This window comes from Sabethes cyaneus, chromosome 2, assembly GCF_943734655.1.
Source record: "Sabethes cyaneus chromosome 2, idSabCyanKW18_F2, whole genome shotgun sequence".
Taxonomy (NCBI): Eukaryota; Metazoa; Arthropoda; class Insecta; order Diptera; family Culicidae; genus Sabethes; species Sabethes cyaneus.
Genome location: NC_071354.1, coordinates 174,576,766 through 174,604,540, shown reverse-complemented (window position 1 = coordinate 174,604,540; position 27,775 = coordinate 174,576,766). Strand labels below are relative to the sequence as shown.

Below are 27,775 nucleotides of genomic sequence, written 5' to 3'. Positions count from 1 at the left end.
GTGGTTGCGCATGGAGGGTACTCGCGATTTGACAATGATATTATAAAATGTGCGCCACTACAGAGGCGCGCTCTCACTAGTCACTACTGCTGCTGTCCGTCGATACGACGTGTTCTGTTATGGCGAAAAAACGCGACGCTTTTCATGTGCTCGTGCAGCCCCAGCCACAATGGGTTGTGTTATGCTACGGGAGAGGAATACATTCGAACAACTACAGTTTCCCCCCGTTAGTGTGACATCTGCAGCGAATCTACCCTACGGAAAACGTGGTGGTATCCAATAATGTTTTTCTGGACAAAATTCAAATGTAAACACAGAGATCTAGTCTATTTTATAGGGAACCACTGTAAATGCTACACTGTTTTCATTCAGATGTGTGGCAGGATGCTAGGGGGAAAGTCGATCGCGGTTTCACACCCATTCGATTCTAAACTTCTACGACAGAAGGGGAGCGGAAGCGCTTGAGAAGGTAATGGATGGCGTAGCAGTCTGCTCCCCATGCACACTGCGACGTATGTGACGACGCGTCGGTGACAGTATTCAGTTTGCCTGGTGTGGGCTTGGTGATAAAAAAAACTGTCTAGTTTTCTTAGTGGCCACCCAGACAACATAAAACTGGTTCTACCCGGTAAATAAATCGTGTGTCGTCACCATGCCGGTGGAAATTTATGCATCAAATGTTGTTGTGTACGCGGTAAAATTGTGTTCAACACGACCGGAATGAATTTGTTTGGAACCGTCATATCTATCTACTAGTTTTGAGGTTAATATTTTGTTTGAACTTTTGTTGGATTTTATTCCGAAAAACATCTGTATAAAAACGAAAGTTAGAGTGTTTTTAAATCTGTTACTCCACAACTATATTGTTATATTGGACAGTTTTGATTGAATCATTGAATTAAATTTACAAGAAAAAAAATTAGATGCAATCAATATAACGTGATTTTCAAATTGTCGACAGTCGTAAGTTGACTCTACTTATCTATCAATCAGATTGAAATAGATGTAAAGGTTTTTCAAATATTAGGAAAAGACAACGTACTCCTCTTAAGCCGCGAATCATGGCAACAGGGCTACATGATATCTTTTTAATAGCCTTCCTTCTAAAACCAATTCTAATAGCGCTAGTTTGAACTTCTGTTTTGGAGAAAATACCTATATTGATTTTTCTGTTTCATAGACACGCGATATCCCATTATATGTATTTATATATCATATGATTTGAATTGATTTGAATAATATAGGTACATAATAATGTCCGAGTAACGTAAACGTTTTGATTACGTTGGAGTTGAATGAACACGTAATATCGGTCACACGGCGGTGTTTGTTGTTTTTCGTTTATCCAGCAGCGGTCGGTAACCGAAATATTTAGATGCGTACATCTACCCACCGGCACAGTGGGATGACTGTATTCAAGAGCAAGGACAAAACCTTTTCTTTTAAGTTTAGAAAATCTCAAACTAGTTAACGTTTCTTTACTAAAATTTTGAACAATAAAAAATTCAAGGTAAGAGAATGGGGTAGAACTAAAATTTAGTTTAATGTCAAAGTGCGTCCAATGTTCAACAACCCACTAAGAGTTAAATCACCTGGTTGAAATAATGCTTCCTCTAGTCATTAACGACTGTATATTAGTTATAGAATAACACTAACCTAAGGAACTCTAAAAAAAAGAACATATAGGTTTATTGGAATTATTCGCCGTGAAAATGAGGTATAAGGTTAAGCATTTGTTAATGGTTTAAGTTCATTGGTTAATAGAACAATAATTAGTCGATGTTTGAAACTACCAGAATAATATGAGGGCATGGGAAAAGTTGGGTTTGAGTCCAGTTCAATCTGCGGATCTCCTAGTTTGGTAAAAAACAATGAACTACAAACTTTCTTAGTAAGTGCTGCTTCATCCCTTATTAAGAACGTGATAGACTAGACGCTGGAGGTGCCAATCAGGGATGACTTGAATCATAAATCTAGTTGACCTGATCGGCGACGCAAACCGGATCTCCCTAGGCTCTTTTTGAGATACTGCAGTCTGCGTCCTATTAGTGCTTCACAATTGCAGAGCAAATGTTCCGAGATTTCGCTCTCGGCGTTACAAAAGCGACAACTGACATCATGTACGAAACCAAGATATCGATGATATTTACTCGGACAATGTCTAGTCATAAGACCGGTGAACGCGCTGAGAGCTCTTTTATTGAGACTCAACTCCTTTTGAGTAGCTTTAATACCGTCGTGCCGGGCTTCTTTGGATACGTAGGGCTACTTTGGACAAATTAATTTTCAATACAATAAATAATAGAATATATCATCAACGTACCTAATTCAATTACATATCGCAAGTTAAAACTTGTACCAACCTTATGATATATTATCTTGGTCGTTTTTGTTTTGCCTCATATTTGTTTTTCATGTAAACAGTAGATTGCGCAACGCAGTAATTTTTTTCAATCGAGAAACTTTTGGCCAGAAATCACGTAAAGCGACTGTTAAACTATTACCAACTGCTGTTGAAACATCACTTATTATGTCAGGTAAGAAAAAGAGTTGTTAATTTGTTCGAATACATTGCTGAAAACAAATATTCTACATAAAATTGAAACAACCCATCAATTACGCCTCCATTTTGGTCGATTACTTAAATGCTTGTTTTCATTCTTTATAGGATCATGGTTTATAGGTATAAACGAGTAGCAGGGAGTCGCAAGTATGGAAATTTCACGGAACAAAGTTTGTCCGAATGCCTTGAAGCTATAAGAAAAGGAAATATCGGTATATCGGAAGCGTCCCGAAAATATGCCATTCCGAGGTCAACTATCTACAACAAATTGAATGATTTGCACCCGCGGAGTTGTGGGCATCCTACTGTTTTCAACGAAGCAGAAGAGAAAGCATTTGCTAATCATATGATGGTGCTAGCTGATTGGGGATTTCCAGTCGGAACAGCCGATTTCCGAGCGGCTGTCAAAGATTATCTCGATGCACAAAAGCGTACGGTGGAATGTTTCAAAGATAACATGCCTGGAAAAAACTGGGTTTACCGATTTCTACGAGACCATAAAGAACTCTCTTTTCGTTTTGCGCAAAATATCAAACTGGTAAGAGCCGCTATAGACCAAAACTTAATTAAGGATTACATCGCTCGATTGGAAAAATCGCTGGCTGGCATTCCGCCATCGAATATTTTCAACTATGATGAAACAAACCTTGCGGACGATCCGGGAAAAAAGTTGTCGATTTGCAGACGTGGAACTAAATATTTCGAACGAATCCAAAATTCCAGCAAGGCAGCAACATCAATTATGTTCTGTGGAAGTGCAGCAGGAGAACTGCTACCGCCGAATATTGTATTTAAGGCTACGCACTTATGGTCAACTTGGACAAATGATGGCCCTGAATCTGCACGATACGGTTGCAGCAAAAGCGGATGGTTTGATGCCACAACATTCGAAGACTGGTTCAAATCCCTTTTTCTTCCAGCAGTGCGCAATCTGAGTGGACCGATTGCATTAATTGGCGATAATTTGTCATCTCATATCAATCTAGAAGTGCTTAAAATTTGCCAATCGCGAAACATTCGATTCATCTGTCTTCCTCCTAATACAACCCACTTGACTCAACCACTGGATGTGGCATTTTTCGGACCGTTAAAGAAGGCATGGAGAAGAATTCTTCAAAATTGGCGACGGTCTAAAAAGGGCATGAAATGTCCTACCGTACCAAAGGATACTATCGGAAGTCTTGTAAAAAACTTATTGATAGATATTCGGCCACGTCAGAAATCTTTGCTTATTACCGCTTTCCGAAAATGTTCTATTTCGCCAATTTGTGGTCAAGAGCTGTTGAACCGTTTACCAAAAACGGATGTTAATGTGGAATTGGTTGGCGCATCGTTCTTTCATTCGCTGCAAAAACACCATGACGAAGTCGTCGGTTTGAATTCTAGCAAACCACGAAAACGGAAGCTGAACGTTCCAGCAGGACAAAGTATCACTCCGGCGGACTTATCAATGAACGAGGCGGAAAACATTATCCCAAATGCAAAGCTGTCTAAGAAGAAAATGAATCATAAGCTTCGCGACAAAAATCGCTAAAATGTCTCTATTTTAAGCATATTATTGTAGTCTATATTATTCTTAGTTGTTGGTCAATGATGGGCCAGTAAAGATCAATTAAAAAAGCGTTGCTTTTTGAAACAATTTTTGAAAGATTCTCTAACAAATTTTGATTTGAGCTTAGAATTGTCCAAAGAAGCCCGGCACGACGGTACTAATAGTTTTTTTAGATTTATTTTAGATTAGTTTAGCGATTGTACATCCGTTCAACTCGCCATGACTTTTCGACTCTCCCAATGTTTCAGCTCACTCTTTAGAAGACCGTCAGAGATCCCGCAGAATAGATCTGGACCAGTGAATGGAGAATTAGAACCATACCTGGTTAGTTCGTCTGCAAGTTCATTTGCCTCTATATAACCAGAAATTCAGTACAAATTTACCGAGTTTACCTGGTTTAGTTACCTTAAGAAGCAAATGCAATGCCAGACAAATTTTGACGAAAATTTAAGAGCTTTAAGCGCCGCTTGGCTATCAGTGAAAACGCAGATATTGGTATGTCTGTATTACCGTTTTCGATTTTATTATTACAGCAATCTCTGCCTGTAAATCTGTTGGTCAGTCTTCCATAACTTCAGATAACCATAATTCAAGAGCAACATGTGCAAAGGGCCTATGTGTAAATGAGGGATTCTCTTTGTGTCTCCTCTCTTGCGTTTACCACGGCGACATGAATGCATTCCAATGCAATTTTTTGTTACCAATAGCTGCAAATAATGCCAGCAACCGTTTCATGCAGTATTAATCCGTTAAGTGTATTTGCATCGCCGTGACAAACGGAAGAGAGGAGACACGAAGAGAATCTCTCACTTCCACATAGGCCCTTTTCACATGTTGCTCTTGAATTCTTGTTGTACGGTCACTCCATCATCTGTCCTGACGCCCATTTTTAACACATCGGTATAGAACATGATTAAGCTACTACGAACGCTAGATCCTTCTTCATCCTACACTAAGCGTGAGAGTTTGTTCACCGTGTATGGGCTGTCATATATTCCATCCAATCATTGTTCAATTCCGCTGCCTGACCAAGAGGTAGGAGATTTAGAATACTCTAGTGACCGGTTGTATGTCCGTAAAGTATTTTCCTCCATCGTTTAATTGTTTGAGCCCTTTTCTTAGCCTAACCGGGGATGGTCTGATCAGTTTGATTCAATTTTGATTTATTTGGCAGAGTCATTTGAACATTTGAAACATTTGAAAACATTAAAAAAATTGTGTGCACAGTTATTGAGTATAATTGATTTTTAAGTGTTCTTTTTAAACACATCATTATATTTCGCAACTACTGTGTTACCTGCCTCATAACGAATCTCTATATCCGAAATTCTAAAATCTCTCATGCTTTTATTTTTGGAGTAAACATGTAATTTCTTATGGTATATACAGTTGGATTTCGAATTTAGTAACAAATGCGTGTCACCTATGTTGCCAAAATCGAAACCGTGCCAAAATCGAAACCCTTTTTTGATATGAAAAAATTGAATGTAAATGCGTTAGAAATTGACTAAATATTATTAATCAAAGATTGCAACCATTTTATGTTTAAAAAGCCCGTCAACCTGCGGTAAGACGTAATCCTACGGCAATGAAAATATTATTGTTCGAACATTTAAAGCATGTATGCGGAAACAGACTGATATTTAGGCATATTTTTTCTAAGTGAAATATTTTGTGTTGCCAAAAACGGATACTTTTGTTCCCAAAATCGAGGCATGCCAAAATCGAACCATCCCAAAATCGAACCATGCCAAATTCGAAATCCCACTGTAGTTGATATTTGTATGCTCTATTCGCATTTATGATCAATTAAACGAAAAACCACAAAGTTAGTGAGTTACGATGCCCTCCTCTGTATATAACGTATATTCGTTATGAATCAGGTAACACAGTAGTAAGGGTTAGATAGTTACTATATCGAGCAAAGTTAGGGTATTGTCGTTATCGTCGGGCCACTGTTATGGTCGGGCCATCACGATTTTACAGTTTTAGTAACTCATGATATCTATGATACAACCATTGTAAAACTCCTTACTGTGATAGTTAACTTTTCACAATATTGTGAGTTTCAATCGTGTATTCAAAACACCCGTACTGAATTCAGTGACTAAATCTTACAAAAAAAGTTTTCCATGCGCAATAAACTTTTCTTCAAGAAATGATTCATGAAATGCAATTATCGAAATAAATTTTGAAAATGTATGAACTGTGTTGTGCTGCAAACGAAGACTGTAGAAAAATCCCCTCCAGTAAGCTGTTTGGGAAGGCTAAGGTGAAATACTAGAAAAGCGCTATTTGTAAAGGTTGGGCCACTTGAGTAGTCATAGTTGGGCCACCATAATTTTAAGCGCAGAAGCGCAATAATCGCTAGTGAATGCCAGTCACGTAAAATGTGATGAAATAAAGCAAAATTAATACGATAAAAAACTAGATTTATGTTGTTTTTCCATTGTAGTTGTATTCTTCGGAAAAGGCGATTGTAGCAATATTCATTTTACAAGATCGCCAAGATTTCGCAAAGATGCAATTAAAAATAGAGTATTTGTACCTATGTGAGCCGTTGTTCACGGAATTCGTTCTTTTCATGTTTCTATGTATAATTTCAATACGTATCTCTAAGATTTTCTGCGGTGGCCCAACCTGTACAACATGGCCCCACTATGACAACATTTTTTGTCTTCACGTAAATGCCTATAGCTTTTTTGTTTTTCAAGCAATCAGTTCAAACCTTTACGGAAATATACCTTATTCTTAGACCTTTGCCACGATGTATTTAGATTTCCAAAATTCCTTTTGAAACGAAAGTTATGGGCGAATTCCAAAACGTGGCCCAACCACGACGACACTCCCCTACTTATTTTAGATACAGCAAAACTTTGTTCAGCAAATTTGCAGATAATAACTAGTTCTACAAATGTCCTATACATAACTTCATCAAATTTTGCTCTGCTGAGACAGTACTGTCAAATGAATCAAAATTGATCCCCCCTGTCTCACCTCTCTGCTCTTTCCTCTTTACTCTAAATTTTTCATTACCTTCTTCTACCGCCCTTTCGTCAATTGCAAAAGAACTACCGTTTCAAAAAATAATGATATGTATATTTCGATTATATCAAAAAATTAGTAGAACATATCAAACCAATTAGATAAAGTTTTGTGTGCAAAAAGGTTAATAAACTGATTTTAAGGGATCACCACAGAAAGTCAATCATATCTCGCAAACCATACGACCTTTTATCAAATTGATAAAACTAATAGTTCTACAATTTTGCTGAACATATGAACTTGCTAGATAGTTCCTACAAAAAGGTAAGTTTTTTCAAGTGTGTTGACCCCTTAATATCGAATTGTAAGAAAAAGTGAAAAGATGTAAAAGAGTATTTTAAGTAACTCCTCCAAAGACACTTTAGCTCAAAAACGTGAGGAAAGGCGAGAAAATACTTTTGACCGTCTTTTTTCAGAATGGCCCCACTGTGCAACGAGGCATAGGCTACCATTCAATACGTGATAGAACCTAGTGAATGAACTCGTCACTACCAAAATAATTTTGACGGGCAGATCTGAAATAAATCTTCACTCGGGTACAGCACGTTATTTTCTTTTTCAATTGGTGTGCTATGATGCCGATTTTTACTAATAGTTGCATTCATTTTCCTCGGTATTTTGATATTGAAATTAAAAATTCGCAGCCCTGAAGTGGCGGTGTAGATCCACATTGATTATTGGTTACCTAGGTAAGTATTAAATTTATTTGAAATTAACGATTTGTTGCGCTATTGAAACAATTGAACCAGTAATTTTAATGATCGCAAGAAAATGTTAAAAACCTTTAAAGGAATTTGTTGATTATTATTGCAATTGACTGAAATTAAATTATTGTATATCGAAATTACTGAATAGGCGTTAAAATGATTTGACGACTTTCGGTTATTTTTGCCGAGAATTCACTTTTAGTATTACTGAGATCTCGGCATAAGTTGACATTACTGAGATTTCGACATAAATTGAATGTAAAATAGCGGCATGCGGAAGTTCTCAGCGAAAAATAATACAGCCGAGATGGTTATCGGACACTCGGTTGTTTCAATGTCGTTATTTATATGTATTACCGAGAGAATCCGCGATTTTTTTAAGTGTGTAGAGTCATGGTCAGAAAATTAAATTTTCTTAAACATTTAGTTGTTTCAAATGATCATATCTATAAAACCGAGCATCGTAGAAAAAGTGATTTTGAGAGGTCTTTATACAAAACACCCTGTGAGACAAAAACTATAAAAAATCCACCTACTATGTCTTCGGCAAAGTTGCTTATATATTCTTTAGCTACAACTTTGTCAAAAAAATTATCCTTATATCTCTTTCCAATACAGTTGGATTTCGATTTTGGCAACAAATGCGTGTCGCCTATGTTGCCAAAATCGAAACCGTGCCACAATCGAGACCCTTTTTCGATATGAAAAAATTTAATGTAAATGCTTTAGAAGTTGACTAAATATCATTAATCACCGATTGCAACCATTTTATGTTTAAAAAGTCCGACAAGAGCTATCCGTCCGGTGCAAATAAGTTATTGACACCCTGCGGTAAGACGTAGTCCTACGGCAATAAAAATATTATTGTTCGAAACCACATAACTTTTTTTCATGAACATACTCAGGGCATCATTTTTTCGTCATTTAAAGCATGCATGCGGAAACTGATTGAGATTTAAGCATATTTTTCGAAGAGAAATATCTTGTGTTGCCAAAAACGGATACTTTTGTTGCAAAATCGAACCATGCCAAATTCGAAATCCAACTGTAAAAAGTTGTCATGTGTTATGTGTTTACAAGTCAAACTGGAACCTAGTTGTTGATTTAAAATTACTGTCTATTAAAGTTAAACAACTTTGACGAATATTTTGGGGAGTTATTTTGGATCACAAAAAATTTTCCTCTTAATTTTCGCTTCTGGACTACTGTGCAATGTTAAATTTAAATTGAAAATACTGTACCACTCAAACTAATTTTTTTTGATCCAATTTAGTTTTCCGTAACAAATTTTGAACGAAAGCGGAGAGTTTCCTTTATTTAAGATGGTACTCTTCGTTTTGTTTCAAAATTTAGCGGATTTTGAGTGTCTCGGCGCCTCTGTAATCTATAGTCTCTGTAGCTACTACCAACCAAGCACACGAGTTCTCTGGTAAGAAAATTTGGACTGTCTATTCTATTGAACAATGACAGGTTGAGAACTGTGAGTTGTAATTGAATTAATATACATCCGGTTCAAGCTCGTTACGCCAAGAAAACTGTGACAAAAAGTAAAGTAATCGAAAACAAAAACAAATCTTGCTTGCTTGGACACCAGCACACAAGCTGTGCTCGTTCCGCCCGTCTAATACACCATGAATGAAATCCAATTTTGGCAACGTATTCTTGCTTCGCTGAATGGCACCTTTGTTTGGTTAACACATTGTTACACACATTTCGTGGAAGTCCTTGACGAGCGAGCTCTCTGCGCGCGCTGCGTGGACACATGCGGATGTGTTAAAAAAACTAAACGAAGTGAAACCCCAAGAAACAGCAAACAAAATTCGTAATTTTGTTTCTCCCTATCATAAAGTAAGAAAAAACCGCATCGTGATTCGTGAGCCAGCAATCGCATGTGGGTTGAAATACAGTGGTAACCCGATTTTGTCACTCCCCGATTTTGTCGCTCCCCGATTTTGTCACCCCCGATTTTGTCACGTTTTTGACCCGATTTTGTCACGCTTTTGATTTATCAAAAGCTTAGTTTGAAAATCATTTTCAAACATGTCAAATGTGTTAAAACACTGTGAAAAGAACTGTGTTGATTTTCGTGGAGTTTCCACAAAAGTTGTTTCTTATCTCCACAACTATAATAGCTAGAAGGTCACTTTCTTTGGCAAAGTTCTTTATAATAATCTTCTCAAAAATTTTGTAGAACATTGCTTTGCTCTATCTCTTACTGCTTGAAAAATAAATTTTCTATCTTACTTTTAGGGGGGGTTAATCAAAGAATCGTACCATACCATAAGAAAGAGCTTTTTACGCTGTGACATTTCTCTGAACATAGTCAACTAGTATAATCAACCATTTCGGCGCAATTAATAAATGCGTGTTTTCATACCTGTGGGACCTCACAGCACAGGTGACAAATGTCCACAGAGAGGTAGAAGGAAGTGCGAAAGGTCTTAAAAGTGATCAGAATGAAATATATGTAGTTCGTTGTAAGTTATCTGCAAAAAAATATAAAATTGAAAAAATACCCGATTTTGTCACTGTCCCGTTTTTGTCACCCCTAAATTCATCATGGGGGTGACAAAATCGGGTCATTACTGTATCGAAATTGAATGCGATGAACTTGTTTTGTTCTTCAGAAATTAGTTTTCTGCTAATAAACTGAACATTTTTTTGCTTTTTGCTGCTTTTCAGGCACCGGTGCAGAAAAGCAAAAATTAGAAAAATATTTTTTTAATCGCACCAAAATCTGCTCACATCGTTGTCGAAATGACATGCACAAACGGATGCAAAGGCAGACGTAGACGGTGCCCGTCTGCCGCCGCCGGAGCCGGTGCGATGCACTATTTGGTGTTTGTTTTTGTTCATCGTCAGAGCCAGAGCCAGAGCTCTAAACTCACTACCTCCTAGCCGCACTCACACACAAGTGCAGTGGGAATTCACTGAAGCACTGAACTCTGTGTTAGTTGTATTTAGCAATAAATAAAGTCCGCTACGTTTCACTGCTTTATGGCACCCAACACTGTTAAACAAGCTGCTGATGCTTGTTCGGTGTAAATTTATGGCAAAAGCCGCCATGCGGCGAGCCGAGCGGTCGCGTGACTTACCCATTTAGCTGTTTAGCTTGAACAAGCTATTTTCACTTTCATTTCTACTGACATGTTTTAGTTTTAGTTACGAAAAAAATGTCATCACTACTCTTTTGTTATAAAATCATTATTATGTCAATCGAGCAGTGAATTGTTGGATTTTCTGAACAAATTTTGTAGCAAACTCTGTTAAATATTTCATTCACGCCTAGTTTGTAGAATATGACATCTCCTGCCAATTTAAGGTTGATAAAGCTATGGGCTGTAGATATTTGTTGAGTGTAATACCTTTTCTTACCTGATGAACTTTCAGTTGTGCTATAGCAACACAGTCGATAAAGAAGACGGGTTATTTTCGTCGTCGTCGCTTGCCTGCCTGCCGGTACAGCGAGGGCAAACAGCAAAGAAAAAAGACTAGTCTTCGACAACGGCGAAAACAATGTGGAGATTACATTCATTCATTCTACGATCAGTCTCAGTATAACAGTTTTTGCGAATATCATCGAGGAAGATCACCCCCCCCCTCACGCTTAATGAGTGTTTCATCATTGTAGAATGAAGATCAATCTCCACACAAGTGACACCACCAGTAGTGAAAGAAAGTTTAACACACGTTTTTTGCTCAAACCAGAATAATACATAGAGAATAATCTGGTTTCGAACATGAAACATGTTGATCAACAAAGCTAGACACAAAGCGATTGACTGTATGTGCTCAGCTTATCAATTCGAAAAATGTTAACATCTTTACGACATTATATAAACATATGTGATAAATATTTAAAAATTTAATTTAAATTACAGGTTAGTACAGCTGGAATGAATGGTATAAAAAATATCTTCACTACTACTATTGTCAGAACAAGGAAAATCATGGAACCACACATAATGTATGATCCCTTCATAATTAATAGAACACTATGTCTATTAGACTTGTATCATCATTTAGTAGTATCAGAGAAGATTCGCAAAATTAACATGAGTTTCGAACTTGCGACTCAGCGCAATCTAGCAGAAAGGCACTGACGAAGTGACTAACGGCGTTGAACAATTCTGCGGCTGTGCAGACCTTTATGAAACGTTTGTTATGTAGGTATATCCTGATATTTGATTACTACTCACCTCACGCCGGGGAAACAGAAACTGCGACCGGAGCGTAGCTACCGATGGTCCGGAACGGTTGATGACCATTTTAGATTGCGTTCAGTGATGCAATTTCACTGTGTTCCGATTCCGAATGATGGAAAATATGACGTCGGACCTATCGAGTGAAATACCGATGGTTGTGTAATCAGTCAGCCTTTTACTGGCGATGATAAATTCTGGTGCGTGCTTTCCGTTTTGCCTTTGCTTCGGGGGTTTATTTCTTACTTGGGAAGTGATAGTGATCGACACCAAAAAAGGGTGCCAACGGAAATCGTTTTTGTGCTCTTCCTTCGGGGTTTTACCTGTAGCTATCTGGTTAACTTCAGTAAAAGTCATTTTGGAGTAGTTATGAAAGGCACCGTTGCAAAATTTGTGTCGGTAAAAGCAAACACCAGACCCGGTAATCAGGTCTGGGGTTTACGTCAATCATAGCAAAAGAGTACAAATCATTTTGTTTTTATCGGTAAAGAATTTGGTCTGGCCTTGGAACCGAACCATTAATTTGTTTTAGTCAGCTTGGCATACAAAAAATAAAAAGTTCTTACATGAATTGGCGAACACACGATACATTCCTCAAATTACAACAAAACATTACTAGCGTCGAGTAAATAGCAAAATATTTTATCGCCAAAAATAAGCTTCGAGAGCCATTAAAAAGCTGCTCGTGCGTCATTACTAATGCGTTGGGCGGTGCGGGAACGGATTGGTGCTGCAGATGTTGATTTTTGGAGTAAATTTTCCTGGCTCGTTTGACCGGTTTCAAGAGTGAGAGAAAAAATATATAGAAAAACAACAACGTTGGAATATGTTTCGCTTGCTGGTAAACCGATGGGAAATACGTAGATCCATTTGGACTTTGGAAATCGTAGAACAACACAGTAAAACAGCAGGATTGATGAATTCCGAGAAAAACACCGCGATCGCTCTGTGGGGGTGTGCGGTTATGCTTTTGCGAACCAGTTACGCAAAACGACCTGAACTGGACTGTTCTATGTTGTTTGGAATAGAGCAAAATGAAACATTTCACGTGCCAAAATTTTAAAAATAGTTTCTCAACGTTTTTGTATTGGAAAGCAATTACAGCAATTTGGATGCAATTATTTTACACGAAGCAGTCTGGGTTTTTACAGCAGACTTTTTTAATTAGTTGTTTCTTTATTATGATCACACGATAGGTAATCCCGGAAGCAAACAAAAGGAAAGTCACGCCAAATCGTATGTGTGCAACATGGGCGGGGAACTCACTGGATTTAGCAAATCAATCAATCACTTTCTATGTGTCAAAATCTGTATCTGCTAATGATTTTTGGTTTCACACTAATCTCTCACATTCATTAAAACTTATTCACAGTCCCAACTATATCAGGATCTCAGGCTTTCTCTACAGACGTGCACGCGAATAGCAGCCTTTCACATCTTGATAACTAGGCATAACGAATCTTGTATAACTGCTTCCAGAGCTTCGCGTCCGTTCACTTTCGCGCTCTAGTCAATTTACTTCAATATTGCGAATCGTATTCTCGTATTATACGGCATTCAGGATAGGGAATTCACACTGGCTCACACTAAAACCATTCACTTTCAAATTGAGCGTTGACCGGTTGGCATAAATCATGTAACGTTGTGATAAATTTATTTAATTGCTTGTTTCTACACTAGAATGTCACACAATTCGGTCGTTGCAAATTTTATGGTTTGGTGATTAAAAAATTATCGCGTTGTTTTTTGTCGGTTTATAAATAACTCTTTTCTCGAGTATGTTGAACTCAGGAACAAAGTCGTTAGGATTCACGAATTTCAGGGAAAAACACTTCCAATTGGATCGACATGCATTGAATGACTGACGGATTGATCCCTTGAGTTTCCGTGGGTTATCAATCTCGTGTACTTCCCTACGTTGCGCGCACTGGACTGTGCCAGAGACTCCGACTACATGTCGATAGATCGTTTTAAGTTCCCTACATACAACTACAGTTTTATGATTTACCGTCCAGGCATCCGGTTGTGTGCGAAAAGAAATAGCTGAAACTGCTACACCGATTACCCGAATGAATGAGACACTCAATTTACACTCACTCGAAAGCAGGGATTTCATTCAAGTGGTTGCTGTTTATTTTGCTAAATCAATTGTTGAGTGGAAGAGCAACGATTGATAACTCATCGTTGAGTAATAGTTTTCTTTGTTGCAAAAACTTAAGTCTGCCGGTAGTTGAACCCCGCCTATTAATCCAAAACAAATAGTTGTTGTTGACGTGTTTGTTAGTCATTATTAGTTCAAATTGGCATCACTGCTATTTAAGATCGACACTCAGCGTCAGCGGACGCCGGCTATGTTTGTATGTTTATATTTCCATCGAAGGAGAGGGTGTGTTGGAGGATCGCACCGGCACATAAATATCAGAAGGCAGACACACCGCATACATCCATACGGCTCATTCACCCAAAAGATCTCCTTCCTTTCATCACATATAACGATCGTATGCTCATGCTGAAGGTTAAGGTGCGTTTGCATTCAGGCTCTTTACATGCTGAGCAACGAAATGTGAACTTGGAACAGTTGACCGGTTTTTGTGTACATTACATGTAAAGTTTAATTTTCAAGCGGTCTCAGTGGTCTGGACTTTGGCGCGTAGGATTGGTTTCGCCCACGTGCTAGCTTAGCTTGGTTGAAAAGTGGACTTCTGACACGTTAATTATGCTGGCATGGGCTTTGGGCATGAAAACAGGGTCTAAAGTTCCACTGGCGCATGTAAATAATATTTAAATCCTGGGTAATGTTTACGTAACATAACACGGAGATTGTCATCTCCACGTTGTTATTATGTCGAATGGAGCTAACCTTGTAAAATGTTAATTAAAATGATATAACACAGTGAATGCATAAATTTAACAAAATGATGTAACTTTTATGCAAAGAACAATGTTAATACAAAATAAGAAAACTGAGCATAATGCAATGGCCAAAAAGAAATTTCTATTTGTCTCCAGCAGGAAGCTGTACATTAATTTCAATCAATGCAAAAGCAATATACACGCTTGTCCCTGTCCGGATTTATTTAGCAGGGGAAACCATGGTACAGCAAAATTTCTCTCTGAACTCGTTTCCCGAGACAAACCTCACACATATAGGTAGGTACCTGTACCATTCATTCACGATAAGTATCGCGTTGAATCATCTCTCGCGGGATGGTCAACTTTCAACTCGTTTACCACGCGCTGACGATGCCGCTGCTGGCTGGTGCGATTCGCGGAAAACGAAATTACTCACCCAATATTTTATCATCGTGATGCAAAACTGGAGCCACGCGACATACAGCCGCACAGGTTTCTTGATAGCGACGTTTATTATTGTGATCTAGATTAGAAACGAGCTATGATGTAATGCGTGTTCAGATTTAGACATTTAATTTTAGGAGCTTAACTCCGTTTTTAGACGTCATGTTGACTGTTTTGAAAAGTCTACACATAGGTAAGTTAGTGAAAATGTGCTAGTTCCATTGCTGACTGAAGTTCCAATTTTTCTTATCATTTTTAATCATATTAGTGCATAAAAGTCAAACAAACTTCTTCTTCAGTTTTGAGTTATATACCACGTTCTTCATCTTAAAAATTTTGAAGTACAAATTATCGTATGATTAGTTAAGATAATCTGAGAAGTAGACTAAATGAACTAAACTAAATGAAACCACCTATGAAAAGTCGGAAAAAATATGTTCCAAATCATGGAAAATTTCACAATGGCGTAAAATTTTGTTTGTGGATTATTATTGAAGATCTAACGATCGGCCATGTGCCGTCGTTAACCGGTAACCTACATATTTTAGTGATAACTGATGGAAAGAGCTTCGAGGTACGATGCTGGCCTACCAAGCTAGCCGTCATATGTTCGAATCTCGGCTGAGCGGTGCTGCTGCTTGCTAGAGTTATTTGGATTGTTGCAATAGTCTTAGAGATTGAGCTCTAGTAATGGGAAAGCTGAATTAGTTGTCATTTTGCTATCATATCCTCATCATATTGCTATCATCATATAATTTGAATTGATTATTTTACTAGAAAAAATTATGTGAAAATAGACTAATTCAAATATTGTAGGTTTGTTTACATCATAAATAGAATGTGTCAACACAATTTCTTTTAATAAAAATAAAAAAAAAATTAAAGCAAAGTCTGATACATGATTCAAGTGCCATTTGGTTTCGGTATCAAAACATGATTTCTAGTTTATATCAACAGCAGAATATGTAATAACTTTGATGTAATTTTGTTGTCAAACCTTGCTCGGGAGTGCCCCACCACGCACGAAACAACCCGCTCACTCCAAGGTAGCTTTAATCAGCGGCGTTAGATTGTTTGGAAAACCGTACTCGTGCATTGTCTGTCACAGTTGTTCTTGCTTGACTGTATCGTGTGCTGCCCTGAAATTCGCGATATGATGCGTGGGCAGGTTGTACTCCCGACATTTCAGGAGGATTTGTCGTAGAGTAAAAATTTAGTCTGTAGTAACACGGGCACCCATAAAGCCCGTCTGATACTGCCCTACGAAATTTTTCTGAATTCTTTTGTAATTGGGGATAGACGACGTAATCAAATCTGGGAGAGTACTTTGTAGGCGGCATTGACCAACGTAATGCCGCGGTAATTGCAGCAATCTAGCCGATCGCCATTTTTGTTGATAGATCCAGATGTAGATTCATCCACTGCTCCGGTAGTTTCTCCTTCTCCTAAATCCTTGAAAATATCCAGTGAAGTGCCGTTGCTAGCGATTCTTGCCCATTTTCTTAGAGTTCTGTCTGGAGTCGGTCCTTTCCGGCGGCTCTCATATTTTTCAGCTGATCGAGATATCTCGCCGAATGCCCGAATCTCTTCGATATTAGGAACCGGCAAACTGTTATCATTTGTAGGCATTATTAGGTTAACTTCCGTCTCGTTCTGTTATATCGCCATTGAGATGCGCATCGAAGAACTCCGTCAGACTCCTGTACAAAATTTGGGAAAAGGGATAGGGTTATGTTGCGGCCGTGCAGAATTCGTTGGAGCTCATTCCTGATGTTTCATACGAGGTATGAAGAGGCTGACTTGAACCTTCATCGGGAACGTATTTTCCTGGGTGCCATCGACGTAATTCTCAACGAATTTTGTTCGGTTCTGTTGATCACGTGGACGAAGGTTCTACTTCTGGTGCTCGGATGCGGACGGGAAATTTATCGGCCTCAGCGTTGGTGAGCTTCAACCTCCAAAACGTCCGTTTCCTTCTGTCAATACTCCCGTGTGACGACGACTATATCGGAAAGGTCTCACCGGCCACTAGCACCTTTCAACAGTCCGGCGTTTAGCAGTAAACCGGTAGCTTGCAGATGTAATTTGCGGACGACTTTTGTCCGCCAATGCCTTCTGGTACTTCTTCCGGCGTAGAGTGAAGTTACCGTAGATTCTTGATGCCACTACGGGCCACATAGGACGCGGTTCCGGAAAATGCGCGTGGTACGCAACAACGATCGTAATTTACTGGTGGTCTGGAATGCCGTTTCTTGGGACGCATTGGCTGGTCGTCGTAAAGGTATACGGATAACTGCAGCAACTACGGGTAGTAACCCGTTGTCTCCGTTCCGTGAAAACTATCCAGTTTGTTGGTTCACAAATGGCACCGGCGATGACTTGACCGATTTTACTACCAGTTATTGCTGATTACGCTTACTTGGCCGAACTTGGGGATAAATTTCCCACATGCGGGTCACTTTTACTACTCCCTACCAATGACGTGTATTAGGGATGGGAAAACTATCATTAACTACTGATAGTTATCAGTAAGCAATAATATCACTATCAGTAAGGTTTCGCTATTATTGATATTTACTGATATAGTTGCCTCCCAGTTGGCCTCGAGGTATGACGCTGGCCTAATAAGCTAGTCGTCGTATGTTCGAATTTTGGCTGGGAGAAGCTGTTAGAGTCAATAGGATCGTTGCAGGGCCAATTGTCCTGTACTCTAACAGCTGGTTGCGAAGTCTGTCGTTTAAAAACAGAAGGTCAAGTTTCGATTCCATTTAACTCGAACTTTGGCCACATGTCGCTAATTTCCAGTCGGTCCAAAAGTCACAAATCACTTTCGACGTGATCGTGCCATCTTGCACGTTGAGCCCCCTGTTCCTGGTGCCAGTGAGATTGTTGAAGATAACTGTTTCCGTCACACTATCATCCGGCATTCTTACGACGTGTCTGGCCCACCGTAGCCTACTGACTTTCGTCAAATGTACGATGGGATTCGCTCCAAACAATGTCTGTAGCTCGTGATTCATACGCCTCCACCACTCTTCACTTTCAGTTTGTACTCCGTCAAATATCCACAGTACCTTTCGTGCGGACACGGCAAAGGCGCGAACATCCTCCGTGAGCGACCTTACGAGTCCATAAAGAACTACTGCCCTAATAAAAGATTTGTGCTTTATCAGCATCGTACGGTAGCGTATGCTTCTTGATCGTAGCGTATTGCGAAGGGCAAAGCAGGCTCGATTTCTCGTTTGAATGCGCCGCTGGATTTCCTTACTAATGTTGTCCGCGGTCACCAGCAATCCAAAATACACGGATTCATCTACCACTTCTAGTTCGTCGCCGTCAAGGGTTACCATCCGTGAGAAGCACGCGTTTAGTCCCTTGGGGCCTCTTCCTTTCATGTATATGATCTTTGACGTATTTATTATTAATCTGATCTTCCTAGACTACTGCTTTCAACCTGACGTAGGTTGCCTCCACCATCGCAAGGTTCCTAGCTATGATATCAGTTATCTTGTCACCTTGTCAACCCTCGCCGCGTCTTGAAGGGTGTGTCCCCGAGATGCGCACGAAACACACCGATCCAATAGCTCTGATCAGCAGCGACAGTTTATCTGGGAAACCGTGTTCTATTGGATGAACAATTGGATGAAAGTGCAATTGGTGGTCTTGATCAACTGGTTCGTGTGATGTGTAGGCACGATGTGCTCCCAACATATCTGCTGGGTGGTAAAAATCTGGTCCGTAGCTGCGCGAGCCTCCATAAAGCCCGCTTGGTAAATTACAAAGTAAACTTACAATGAAGAACGCAGTTATAATATTACAATTTCCTATTTTTTGCTTCAATGTCCGTCCTGATGAGTAAAATTACTGATATTTACTGATAGTTATCAGTAACGTACTGAAATTACTGATAGTTATCAGTTACGATTTTTAATGATAGTTCCCATCCCTAACGTGTATACTGTTCTCAACGGACGTCCACAGCCAACTGTCTTTCGTTTCGATTCCCTTTTTCCAGCCAGACAGAGACCGAACTTCGCTTTTCTTGCTTGTCAAAACCCGGATATCAGAAAGCTGTGTCAATTTTTGGGCGAATTTCTTTTTGCGGGATGCTAGACGTTTTCTCCAGGGTTGGAGGTTAATCGGGGTTATTCACAGTTAGTTTGTATTTGCTCTAACAATAATTTTTAGCTTTTGTCCCTGTCGTTCTCCAAAACTGCGTAGGTTGTGGGTTGTGTCGTAGAGCGAAACCATTGCTAGCGGTATATCACCGGTAACAAATGAAAGATTATCAATAAGTCTTGATCTAATCATTTACTGGACTATACTTTAAAAATTACAACCAGATTTACAGCTATAAAAACAGATTTACTGACAAATTCAAAGCAGTCATCGTTATCATTAATACAAATTAATGGCTTATTTCACGTTAAGTAAGGTTTGCTAAATCGATTGATATTCTTCCTTGTAGCCATTTCCTTGTCTTTGACACAAATTGAGTTTAAAAATCACAAGGAATATTAAACTTTAATTTTTTTTTTGTTTTGGTCAAAAATTAGTGCTAGAAGTTAAAATGAAACTTTTTCTGGAAGGAAATGCAATATTTCGACACATTAGCATTAAACCATCACATTTCAAGAAGACCTTCGCCATTTAACATTCGAATCAATTCCTTTTCACAGAGGAGCTTCCTACAGTTTTTTTTGACTTCGGACTTCGGGATTCAAACATCGTGTGGTTCTCAACAGCACTAGTTTGCTGTTGATGTGAACACGCTAGGAATTCAAACTCAAAGAACCTGTTTAACTGACACTAGATAAATCAAAGCGGCCCAGATTCAAACCGTGAACTTTAAATTTAGCAGAAAGGACATAAAATTCGCGCATTCGTAAATGACGTACAACCGTACGCTCACTTTGGTGGTGTTTGGTCCATATATTATGGGTTAGAAAAACGAGCAAAGGTACTGCTATAAGACTGTGAAGACAGCCTTTCAATAGGAACAACGGCTAGGTAATAGAAATTAACTTTATTTCTTCGTAGCTGTATCATGAAAGTTCAAAGATCTCGTTGACAAAAACCAGAGGAAACATAGTTTATACTTAAAATAGAGAAGGTTCTGAACTATGTTTATGAATTATGTTATTAACTGCTGCTTTTTACCGACGTGTGGATCGAGAAAAGTGAAATAGGTACTACTAATGTGAAATTGATCCGAGATTCAGAGAATAGTTATCTTATAAAACGTTCGCAACTTTTAAACGCTTTAAAACGATCGGTAAGAACATTCGTTCATCTTATTTGTTTATTCTGAGAAATCAAGTTCGTCTACTCTCTTGATAACACTTACTAAGAAGTGCAAAATATTTGATTGCCACTGATTGTAACTGACAATGCTTGACAGCATTATCTTCAAAATATTGAAACCACTTACGATCGATAACGATTAGTTAAGTATTAAAATATCACGTTTTACGTCTCATACGACGTCTCAGAGTGGACGCGGTCTGTCAACAAGTACCTACTTTGAAATGATTTATTGATTCAAAAGATAAACTATAAATATAAAACACTTCCTAAGGCGTTGAGCTTTTGTTCTTAGAAGTGCTGTCCTAATAAAATTGGTCATGCAATCTACAAAGCTTATCAGCGCTGATATAATAAAAAGCTTAAGGTACGTTACATGACATGATCAAAAAGCATCCCATTGCCATTTAATTACGTGGTGACATCACACGTTTTATCACGAATCTAATCTTTCTTCTGCTTGCACAAAATTTCTTTCAACTTAGTCATCTTAACGTGAAAGCAAGTTGCTGTTCAAGAAATTCTTTTGTCAAGAAATTCAATTGTAGCAAAAAAAATTTTGTCTATAAATATTTTTTATATTTATTTTTCTTTTAATCGTCATTTGAAAGTGGAAACCAACATAGGATAAGGCAGCTCAATTAGTAGCGACATACATGTTCCTCGTTATAGACATGGCTATATATTTATGAATCATCAACGTCAACGGTTGGATTAGTTGTAGTGGTATGGAATTCCCAGCCGGTTCGTTTACATTCCGCCACATTCGTGTCCCCATTGGCAACAACTTTTGCCGGCTCAGTTTGCATGTACACTAAGGTTTTTTACACGCAGCGACCGCGTGTGGAACCATTTCTATTTACCATGAAACGTTATAAAATGCATAAAAATCATATTTTAGAAATAAACACGTAAAAAAGACTATAGTGTACATGCGACGGATTCATTCACGACAGCCGGCGGGAGCGACGCTGAGGGCGACCGCGACTAAATACGCACGATTTCAGGAGCTTCACAGTCGTACCTACACCTTTCGCTCGCGGACGAATTGGTACCGTCGTGCATACCAATAACTACCAGATGACAAATTAAATTAATGGTGGCAAATTTACCGCATGAGTGATCGTGGCTAGTTTCGCACTAGCAGAGCAACAACACGTAATAAAGTTATCACTCAGCGGCGTGGCGGCACGCTCTGGGCACGACCATTCGTTGTTTATATTGACGTGTGTTTTGCATTCACATCGCATGGTGGTGGAAAAGAATCAATGAACCTTCTTTATTCCTCTTACTGAACAGTTCTATTGAGTGATAGCCTATTATAAATAAGAATCAACATCGTTTATCAGCTAAACTAAACATTTTTTTTATTTATAAAGATCTGTTGATAGTTGTGTTAGGCACTACAATAAAACCTTGCATACTCAAGTTATGTGGTCTGACCTATGTGGTACTTATAGTGTTCAATTTAAAATTACCAAGCAGTGCATTATTTTGTCTTTGTTTTTTGTCGTTCTTATGTTTGAATGAAAAAAAATGTCGGTAAAGTTGTAATGATGACAATTTTTGAGACCACCTTAACTCAAACAGGAATACAGGAATAGTTTTGAACAGAATCTGAGCACGTTTTTATGAAATTATTGAATAATGAGCGTGCTTTCTTTAACGATCCAAGAAAAATGAGGACATAGATTGTTTTGACTAAGGATCTCGGGCGTTCATAAAATTTTGCCAGAAAAACTACATGAAATTAAAACTTCTAATAAACGGATAATAAAAAGTCGAGTTGGATGAAAAAAAAAAATTCAATCAATAATCAATCAAACGAATGTGTTAACCTTGTGCATTGTGTGCTGCAACAATGTTTGGTACAAAACGTATCGTCATTTCGCTTGATCCTCGCATTCTCAGGCATTGTATTGATAATTCCTGTGGCACTTTATGGTCATAAATCATTAAATCATTAAAGTCAAATCGTAAATCAATGAAGTTTGGTATTCTACCTAGCAGAGGAGCATAAGCAGCAAATTGTTAGGCACATCTATGTATGGCACCTTTATGGATGTTCTGCAAAATTTTAATTTAATGGCTAATAAGTCCAACAACAAGAAATGTATGTGGATTTGCGGTATGTTATAGTGGTAACAAATGCTATTTACTGCCCACAAAAGTAACTTGTATACAATTTAATTTATTTTCAAAACTGTAATTTGAATAAACTTTGTTTGAAACTTTGATACTTTGAATACGACAATAAGTTGGCAAAAATATAAATATGATAGTAACAATAATTTCAATGTTTGTTGTTTAAGTTCGATCACAAACTTTAATTATTCGGCAAACCTTCCCAGAAAGCATTTTAGTAAACGGCGACAATACTGAGAACGGCAGTTTTGTTCGCAGATAAAATTCCTCGAGCCTCATCCTTTCAGAAAAGGAATTCATAGTTAAAGATGAAAATTCTTTAAATTACTGCTTTCGAAAAAAACCACGCAAACTAACTTCTGGTTTAAAACTTCTCAATTGAACAAATAAAAAAAGCACCACAATGAGGCTAGAGTAATTTTCAAAAAAAAGACATCGACTCGAGTGTAAAAACTATCGAGGCATTACATTGCTCAATTCTAAATGTATGGTGCTTTCTCGTATTCTGTTCTATAGACAGACCGTTAGCGGAATCCTCCGTCGGCTCGTACCAAGCTGGTTTTCGTGAGGTTCGCTCCACAACGGATCAGATGTTTACCATTGGCGTAGCTAGGAAATTTCCCTGGAGGGGGCCTAGGGGGAGCCTTCCAAAAAATTTTTGATTACGATGTTGTTACTCTGGCTGTCATCGATACCACAAGGTTTTGTAGGGAAATATCAGGCGGGCTTGGTCCGCGCAATTACCAGAAATGTCGGGAGTACAACCTGTCAGCGTATCACATCTTCATTGATTTCAAAGCAACATACGATACAGTCGATCGAGACCAGCTATGGCAGATAATGCACGAACACGGTTTTCCGAATAGATTGACGCAACTGAGCAGAGCTACATTGTGTGACTGATGCGTTTCGTGTGCATCTCGGGGATACTTTCGAGTTACTTTGAGACGCGGCGAAAGTTGAGACAAGGTGACGGCTTATTTTGCATGCTATTTAACATTGCACTTGAAGGGGTGATCCGACGAAATCGAAATCTAGGAGAAGTGTTCTGAACTTAAATGCGGGCAAGGAAACAAACGCGTGCCTCTCGCGGACGGTAACTGTTGATGGCGACGATCTAGAAGTTGCAGATAGATTCGTGTATTTGGGATTGCTGGTGTACACGGACAACAACACTAGTAAGCGGATCTAATTGCGCATTTAAGCGGGAAATTAGGCTTCCTTTGCCCTTCGCAAAACGCTAGGCATACGCTACCATACAAATAACAGTAGTTCTTTATGGACTGCTTACGGAGGAAATACACGCGCTTGCCATGTTCGAGCTGCGGACGATAATTGGCGGAGCACAAACTGAAAGCGGAGAGTAACGGAGACGTATGAATCATGAGCTACAAGCACTGTTTGGAGAGATTGCCATCGTCATCTGGCGAAAGTCAGTAGGCTACAGTGGGACGAAAACAGTTCTCTTTAACAACTGCACCAGCATCAGGAACAGGGAGGCTGAACGTGCCAGATGGCTCGACCAGGTCAAAAGTGATTTGCAGCTCCTGAGATTGGGAAATTTGGGCCCAGTGGCCCATGATGTAGTTGAATGGAGACGAACGCTTGAAACAGCATGAGCCGGGGTGGCTATTAAGCTACTGACGACGACGACAACTACGCTTTTGCGATGCATAGTGAAAAAGAAAATATCTACACAGCGGAAACAGAAACTCTGAGGTTTTTCCCGGTTTCCAATTCCAATAAGGAAAATTTCTGGAGGGGGCCTGTAGAATTCTGGAGGGGGCCTGGTATCCCAGGCACCCCTCTAGCTACGCCAATGATGTTTACCCTGCGTCAGTTACTAGACAAATTCCGGGAGTACAACTTGCAGACTCATCATCTGTTTGTAGACTTTATGGCGGCGTACGATTCGATCATACGAAATGATCTGTGGCACATAATGCTAGAACATGGTTTTCTGACGAAACTAATAACGTAATACGTTGATTCGTGCGACGCTGGATGGGTCAAAATCATGCGTCAGAACAGCGGGTTAATCCTCGACAGCGTGAGGTCTGCCGCTAGGCAGAATAGGACGGAACTACCTCGAGGAGGAGGAGTTTCCTTAGGGAAAATAGTCTTTAGCAAGTAAGAATTAACTTTGTGATTTTTGAATAAAGCTGATTCTAATTTGGCACGCCGACCCGTCCGGTCGGTAGTGCGATTTAATTAACTGTTTTAATTATTCTTCCCCTTCAGCCGCTTTCGTGACATTGGATGGACTGAAGCAAGGGTATGCACTCTCTATAACTTGCTATTCAACATTGCCTTGGAAGGTGTGATACGAAGAGCAAACGTGAAAAGGAACGGGACTATCATCACGAAATCTCATATGATTCTTGGTTTTGCGGATTACATCGCTATCATCGGAATCAATCGTAGAGCATTGGAAGAGGCCTTTAGGCCTTTTAAAAGGGAAGCAGCGAGATTGGGCCGTGAGAGTCCAAACAGTGTAGGTGCCGAGGTGGAGCTGGATGAAGAACGATATGAAGTAGTTGAGGAATCCATATACCTTAGTGCGTTCGTAACTTGTGACAACGATGTAAACCGCGAATCGGGCTTTCTATGGATTACGTAGCGAGCTGAAGTCCCATAGTTTGCGAAGTCGCACAAAACTGGTGCTCTACAGAATACTAATCCTCTCGGTGGCTCTGTACGGACATGAATCATGAACGCTAAAGGAAGCTGACCGACGAGTGTTTGAGGTTTTTAAGCGTGAAATTCTGCGATTAATACTTGGTGGCAAAATGGAAAACAGAATGTGGCACTGTGACACAGCGGCATAAACCACATGTTGTATCAAGTATACAAATATGCTGATATAGTCAAGGTAGTACAATGTAACAGGCTGCGAAGGGCTGGGCACGTGACCAGAATGCCCGACGAAAGAGTAGCCAAAACTATTTTCAGCAGAGAACCAGCAAGAGGCCGTAGACTGCATCCGATGGATATGCGCTGTCGGTGACGATGCACGGTCGGCTGGTATTCGAGAGGACGGCAGCCCAAACACAAACACCGACAGTACTGGAGGGCCATAATTCGTTCGGCGCAGGATCGATGATTGACCATCACCAATAAAGTAAAGTAAGTAAACTGTGAATTCACTATCGTTGACGTCTCCGTTGTCTGATGATAAACTATTCTCTGGAACTTAATAGAGCGAAGGATTCCAAAAGCCATACGAAAAATCTTCATGTGTAGGATCACTGTTACTAGCTGAAGACGATTTACTTCAATATTGCTAAACGAACTTCATTTTATATCGAGAAACGTACTCTTCTGTACTGAAAACGCTTTTGTAATTCATTCCGTCAGGTGTACTTGATGGTAGTGGTCTTTACTCAAGCATTCTCCAATCAGTTTCGCGGATCCCCCAATTTGGGTAAAGAAGAACGTTATACAAACTTAATAAGCGTTGCTTCAATGACCTATCCCTAATTAATTTTTCACTCTTTCCCCATCACGCGTTGTCTCGTTCTGAGATATTATCAGCACCTTTGTTTCATCATTTTCTTCTACCGTTCCCTCCGTCTATTGTAAACACTACCGTTGTGAGAAAAAAAAAGAAAATGCTTATCAACTTCGGACTAACGTTAAACTTCTCTAATCTGAATAACACGTTACCTAAGTAACAATTTGGGTTTTATTACACTCTTATGATGCTCCATGATGGACCAAAATTGGTCTGGAAAACCGCCATACGAGTGCAATAAAACTCACATCGTTGCTTGGGTATTTAGATTAAGTGGGGTCAAAAGATCAACTTCATAAAAATGGCCAAAAATTTGGTACGGTTTTGCGCTGCCTGGTTTTCTTAATTTAGACTCGTTCTAATCATTTACGAGGCCAAATTATCAATCTCAGTTTTCATTATTAGTACTGAGGGGTTCAAGTTTTGAGTAATTTTTGTACGAAAGTTTAGCACCGCTTGTTTTTGTGCCTCGTTCCTTGAAAAAACTTTAACAAACTTTTTCCAAAACCAAGGCAGACACTCAGTTTTAGAATTTAGATTCAGGTCAGCAGATCGTATAATAACGTAAAGTAAAAAAAGTACGCGATTAAACACTCAATCCGAAAGTTTAATATAAATAAATGATAAATTTTTATTATGAATAATTTGCCTTTCTACCTAGAGGTTTGTCTGATTCACTTTCTAAGGATAAAAGAAAGGTAATAATAAGACATTTCATGAAATTTTTTGAAGATTTTCTCACCGTTTCAGCACTAATCCTTTCACCTTTAGCTTTCATTGCATTACACAAATGTAGAGACAATTTGGTGGATTCAGCACTTTTGGAATGAACTGGACTCCATTGCCGTGGCCAAAATGTAACGCTGGTTTTCTTGCCACAGGTACAAATCCTTTCTCATACATTTTTTCGCAAAATTATCAATCTTCTAGGAACCTTGTCGTGAGCAGGAGACTTGCAGAACTTAACCCCGGGATTTGGATGAAATCGGCTTTTGCATAGGTTTCATCGTCGGGCAAGACATATTAACCGCGTTTCGCCAGCACCTGATCGTGAGAGTTTTCTTGTATTTTTAAACCACACAAGCCACGGTACTTTTAGAATAATCCTTCAGTTTAGCCAGCTCTCGAATGGACGCTGAAGCATTTGGAGGTGATTGTGCACTGTTAATTCCCTTTTCTTCCCCTGCATGATGAATATCTCATAACCACGTTAGATTTAAACTGCGAAAATAATAGACCGAGCAGAACTGTTTACAAATAACAAAACGCTGTCAGAACTCAGAAGCTTGCATATTCGACACCAAGGGAGCGCCGCTATCGCCAATATAAAGTGTCCCATTTCTAAATGATACAAAATTTAAGTTCAAGCGACTGGTGAAAATTTCCCGTAGATTATTCTGATTGTCCATATTCCACATAAGTTCGATTCGAGTAATCGAGGAGGGC

The 27,775-nt window shown here is 39.1% G+C and overlaps 1 protein-coding gene across 3 annotated transcripts in view; it reads right to left on the bottom strand.

Annotated features, from left to right (window-relative positions):
- LOC128738902 (NAD(+) hydrolase sarm1) overlaps positions 1-27,775 on the bottom strand; it is a 95,480-nt gene that overhangs the window by 49,091 nt on the left and 18,614 nt on the right. The window contains exons 1-2 of one of the 3 annotated variants that reach the window (XM_053834369.1): positions 13,336-13,985; positions 12,067-12,205 (exon numbers count right to left, since the gene is read on the bottom strand). The exons of the other annotated variants lie outside the window; for them this stretch is intronic. Of the exons in view, the coding sequence (XP_053690344.1) occupies positions 12,067-12,135 (69 nt within the window). The 5' untranslated portion in view covers positions 12,136-12,205; positions 13,336-13,985. Of the gene's footprint in view, positions 1-12,066; positions 12,206-13,335; positions 13,986-27,775 lie in introns of those variants that run through there. 3 annotated transcript variants of the gene reach the window in all.